Genomic DNA, 5,692 nt, shown 5'->3' on the forward strand with positions numbered 1-5,692 from the left:
CCTGGGAGATGCTTCTTTGTTCTGGGCTGGGCACCTGGAACGGGTGGAAAGTATGTCAGACTTTCCCGGTATGCAGGGAGCACAGAGGTGTTTTGGGGTCCACCCACCTGCTGGAATATGTTCATACCCACATGCTGGCATGTGATCATACCTACCTGCTGGCATGTGATCATACCTACCTGCTGGTATGTGATCATACTCACCTGCTTGCACGGATGCTCCACATAAGGCAGATGCATGTCACCTACAGGCAACTCTGCTGTCTTACTTCTCTGTGGGCACAGTGTGTTCTGTTTACAGATATTTGCCCTTATCTTGTTCCTTCTGAGCTTTGACAAGAACCTTGAGAGGCTGATATTCTCATTCCCTGTGTTTTACAGATGAAGAAATCAAGGTTGAAAATGCTGAGGGACTTACTGAGGGTCACGCAGCCACCCACTAGCATGTGGTCTCAGCTCCAAAAGGTGCTTCTTTCCGCCCTCCACACTGCCTTCCGTGCTTGGAGAACAGGCCGCCAGGACCGTGTACATCCCAGTGTGACCAGCCCCCGTGTGGCCCCAGTGTGGCGGAGACTCCCCACCTGCTGTTGCTTCCCAGGGATGGGATCTGGCCACGCCCCTGGGGAGGAGAGCACAGGCCAGAACACAGGATTTCTGGTGAGACCCATTTCTTGAAGGAAAGTGTTTTATAATCAGGGAGTTCACGGAGTTCCAGCCTGTGAAACGTCCCACGTTGGTCCCTTCAGCTTCCCAAAGCTCCACCTCATTTAGCTGGTTTACTTTAGAGAAATTACATAATCACTCAGCTCTTTCTTTCCCTCTTCCCATGTGTCTCACCCTCTCCCTCCCTTTCCTCTTGTTATTTCCTTCCCTTTCTCACCCTTTTTCTGTCCTGTATTCAGATTCCCTCCCTCTCTTACCTCCGCTCTCCCTCTCTCTCTACCCCTCCCTCCTTCCCCCAGCATGGCGATTGAGTCAGGAAGGAGGGAAGAGAAAAGTGTGCAATTCATTTTCCTACATCAGAGCTATGGCTTCAAACCAATAGTGAAACTGTTTGGGAAAAGAAACCTACAAGGATTTAGCACTTATCAAAGGCACATCAGCGACTGGGCAGGGGACATCCTGTTTATATAACTTCTTCTCCAGGGAGGCTCAGCTGAGCCTGGCCAGCTGCAGCCTGGAAAGCTGCTAACTCCAAAGCCCAGGAGCCCACTAGTTGGTGTCACGCCCAGGCCTCCTACTCTTGGTCCCCTGAGCCCCCAGTGCCCGTGCCTGCCCCCAGCTCCCACACCTGAATGTCAGCTTCAGCACGCATCCCTTGCATGTCCCCAGTCTGCCTTTGCCAGGGCACCGTGGGCCTACCCTTCCCAGGAGAACATGTGCGGCGTTTCCTGCCTCCGTCACCCCCTCTGTGAGGCAGGTCCACAGGCTCCTGGCCCTCAGTCCCGGAGCCAGAACTCCGCATCTCTGCCTTGGAAAGGCACCTGGGAAAGCGCTCACCGTCCAGTGCTCACATATGAATCACACACTCACTGTGTCCTCTGCCTTCGTCAAGGGCTGTCGACATGGGTGGGAAAGACACTACATTCACAGAAGATGAAAGAGACGCTCAAATCACCACCAGTGGTGTGGGACTGTCAGAGGGGAACAGAGGCAGAGGGAGAGGCGGGGCGGGTCGTCGGGCGCAGCCAGGGAACTCTCCTCTGAGGGGATTTCTTTAGGTTGGGGGTGAAGAGAGGGCAGCTTGGTAATGTGGGGGGCAGAGCTCCCCGGGAGCAGTCAGTGTGAGTGTCCCGAGGAGGGGCAAGCTGGGCCTGGTTGAGCGACAAGGGAGAAGCAGCTGGGAGGTGGATGGCAGGAGGCCTGCAGGGTGGGTGAACAAGCAGAGCTCATAGGCCTCTGGGCTCTGGAGAGGCATTGGAGTTTTAGTCTAAATCTACAGAAAATCGGACAATCTCACTCGGGAGAAGGGTGTGAATGACTTTATGTTTGAAAGATTGAACCACGTGGCAGGAGCTGCCAGACCTGTGGTAGGTGGCCCAGTGCCATAGGGAACCCCTGTGCCACGGGCCTCATGCGGCTGCGTGGTGGAGCCCTGAGCCCTGAGCTACGTGAAGGTGGGGTGCTGATCTTCCCCATCCTCCCAGGACCTGGGCCAGGTGAGCAGAAGGGAGCAGGCTGGCAATGGGCAGGCAGAGTGCGGTGCGTTCAGGGAGCACTGCTCTCCCCAGCACCTTCCCACAGCCTCCCTCACAAGCATTTGCTCCAGGCACATCTGGATGGACAAGGAGGAGTCCCTCAGGCCAAGGGACACATGGCTTCAGGTTGACTTTCCACCTGCACAGCCAGGGAACCCCTCTGGTGGGCATTACACACATTGTGCTAACTCACTGACAGGGTGGGCCTGTCACAGTGAGCAGAGCGGTGAGCAGGACAGCAGGGACACAGTGCCCTTATAGCGGGATTGTTCCTGCCTCCACGCAGGGGCAGCTTGAATTTCATTCAGGAAAAAACTCTTCCTAAACAGCAAACACTAAAAACAGCCCCCACTGAGCCACCCCAGAGCCGGCAGGTGACTGACAGTCAAGCGCAGGGACTGGCACTCTATGGACCTGGGACCTCGGCAGAGGGATCTGTCCTCCCCAGACACCAGGAGCTAACACCTCTGTGCGCGAGGAGAGCCTGAATGACTGCAGATGCCCAGACTGTGAGTTTTCTGCCAAAGCGACGAAGACTTTGGCAGAGGGCCTTGTGGCTGCAGGCAGACCAAGCTGGGCCTGCACAGTGTGGGCCACGCAGCAGAGGTGGGCAGATAAGGGCTGGATGGACATCACGAGTGGAGCCACACTGGACCGGGACAAAAACACCTTCTAGCCACACTGGCCCTGTGAAAAAGAAGCTCTCACCACCGCACTGTACTGTTAATCACTCTATATATGAAAGAGCACTTACAATTATAATGAGAATTCTCTGTGTTTGAGCATTTACTGGGTGTAATTTGATAAACATTTTAAATATATTATCTCAGAGTTCTCCCCACAGGCAAATAGTCTGCAACGACTTGGTGGGGGCTTAGAGAGGTCAGGTGACTTGTTTGGGGTGACAACAGGCTGAGCCTGAACTGCAGCCCAGGAGGGCCTCTCTCCAGCCTGGGCCCCGGCCTTCGGGCTTGCTGCAGGCTCGCAGGCTGTGGGACTGAAGCAGACTGAAGTGACAACGTTGTCACTCCAGAGTGTGAACCGAGTCCTTCCCGGCAAATCTCCTTGGCATCCTCATAACTCACCGAGTTAACCCACACACTGGCCGTCGGCATCTTTATGCCCAGAGGCTGTGACTGGGTCAGCTGTGTGTCCCCATGGGGTTGAAAGTTGGGCCCAGACTGAGCCAGGGCAGGAAGCAGCACCTCCCCCCGCCCCCTGCCTGCCCGTCCCGGCCATGAGTGTGCTCAACGCTACCCTTCCTTGTTCTTTATCTTAGCGGTTTACTTTTATTATAATGAGCTTTTTATAAGAAATGCAGACATCATGGAAAAATATAACCTGAAAATGTAAAGGTGAGTGTAGCAATCAGGATCCCCACAGAAAACAGATGGCTCACTCTAATCAGGGTCACTTCAGAAAAGTTTCATAAAAGGGCTCTTTACAAAAGCACAGGCAGGACAGTTAAGCAGATGCAAAGTCAGGCACCCGCTGCCTCTGGACAGAGCCCGGACCTTACCGCCCAGCCTGTGTGACCTGGTCTGAAGGTCCCAGGGACTAATCCTGACCTCTCCTCTCCCGCTGCCCTCACCTCCTGCTGCTGCTGCAGACGGCAGTGCTGGCCAGGTTGGTCCGGGGAGTGGGCCTGGGTCTGGGGGGTGGCAGATACTCCGCAGTCTCCCCAGAATCCCATTCCATAAAGTAACCTCTTTGGGTGGTGTGGTCTCTAAACAGGATACTCACTTAGCCCGGAATGTCCCCCAAAACCCCTCTTACCCTCCCCCCCGCCACACACACACACATCTAAGTCCCTGCAGCCAGTTCTAAAGGAAATTGAAGGAATAGAATGAAATCTGTTGAATACCCTCTGAGAGTTGCATTAATTGAATGAGAGCAATGGCAACACTAGTGGGTGATAAGAGGCTGAGTCCACAGTGATGGGCTGGGAAGTGGAAAGGAGGAGGGTACCCGGTCTGGAAGCAGCAAATGGGCTGGATGCCTGCCCCCATCATGGTTCCAGGACCGGTCTCCACCACTGTCTCTGGACATCCCTCCCAGCCCTCCACTTGCCAACCCTGTGTGCTCTCTCTACACCAAACATGTCAAACTCAAAGGCTAACATGGGCCAAATAAATGAGGCATGTAGTCTGCAGGCCGCAAGTTTGACATGCTTGCTTTACACCCTCTGAAAGCTCCCAGTGCAGTCAGATGGGGCAGCAGGCAAGGCAGGTGTGATCAGGGGTGGAGGCCCAGAGGGCTCTTGGAAGCTGTTAGAGAATTTGAGTTTGATTTAGCATTTAAACAAGCCCTGTGGCTCTGTTGATGGTTGGATGGGGGTTGGAGCTGTTCATCTGAGGGATCATGGGTGAATCTGTGTTTTGGGCTGCAGCACTTGTGTGATACCTGAGACAGGATGACTGGGAGAAGAATATATTCAACCTGAGCAAGGGGATTGTGAAAATCAAGATTACGGTTTTGTCCATGCAAAGTTTGAGATGCTTTTGATATCCAAGTAAGGAATTAAATGAGTTTGAAACTCAGATGAGAAGTCAGATAGCAGATATTCCCGTGGAACTCTCAGCACCTGGACCTCAGAGGTGGGGTTTGGGTAGGTTCACGTTCTTCCTCATCAACTGGAATAATTCTGTCTCTCCTGATCTCTCTCTCTCTCTCTCTCTCTCTCTCTCTCTCTCTCTCTCTCTCTCTCATTCTAGCAACCCCAGGTCAAGTAAGAAGCCCAGAATGGGCAGAAACACCAAGTGGGTCTAGGATGCTGTGTTTCTAGGTATTGGAACAGAGCAAAGGGTGTGGAAATAAATCAGAAAGAAGGGAGACTGGGAGCAGCTTCCAAGCTGGAGCCCAGGCCCTGTGCTCACTGCCAAGTCCGGGATGGGATAGTCTGGACCAGGGTTCTCACCAGACTTCTTAGGGCCCACCTGAGAAAGCATGGAGTCAGCCCCACCCAGCCCCACAAAGTCTTCCATTCCACAGGGAGAGAGAGAAGAAACCAATGGGTCTGAGATGGTGAGTGGTTTCCTTCAGCAATAAGGGCCAGGGCTGCCCCAGTTTCTGACTGCAAAGGCTCAGGAACAAGGAGGGGCTTTGATAGGGTCTCATAGCTAGTGACAGAAGTGGAATCAAATTTTACATACATGACCTTCCCTCCACCCCAGCACCATTGTACTTGATTTTGTGGAGGGCCAGGAGTCACAGGGGCATCCCTCCTGGGGCCCAGGACGGAGTTGGAGGAGGGGAGGCACTGGAGTGTGAGCAGGCTGAGAGCAGGCCCCGCATGGGCAGGCACAGGCTGGGAACCAGGGAACCCAGGGAACAGCACTGGCACTCTACCCAAAGAGGCACTGAGGAGATGTTTAAATGAGAAACCAAGATGATAACCCCCTGGTCTTCCTATCACCTGGATAATGCAGCCTTTTTAAAATTTTTGTGGATTTTTTGTTGATGTTATTTTTAAATTTATCTTTATTGTTGAAAGTA

General features: G+C 53.4%; 1 protein-coding gene across 1 annotated transcript in view; it reads right to left on the bottom strand.

Moving 5' to 3' along the window:
* Positions 1-345: 345 nt before the first annotated feature.
* The window catches only part of CXCL12 (C-X-C motif chemokine ligand 12), a 31,413-nt gene continuing 26,066 nt past the window's right edge, over positions 346-5,692 (bottom strand). The window contains exon 4 of the mRNA XM_023761290.1: positions 346-367. Coding sequence (XP_023617058.1) covers positions 361-367 — 7 coding nt within the window. The 3' untranslated portion in view covers positions 346-360. The remainder of the gene's footprint in view (positions 368-5,692) is intronic.

This window comes from Myotis lucifugus, unplaced genomic scaffold, assembly GCF_000147115.1.
Source record: "Myotis lucifugus unplaced genomic scaffold, Myoluc2.0 scaffold_206, whole genome shotgun sequence".
NCBI lineage: Eukaryota > Metazoa > Chordata > Mammalia > Chiroptera > Vespertilionidae > Myotis > Myotis lucifugus.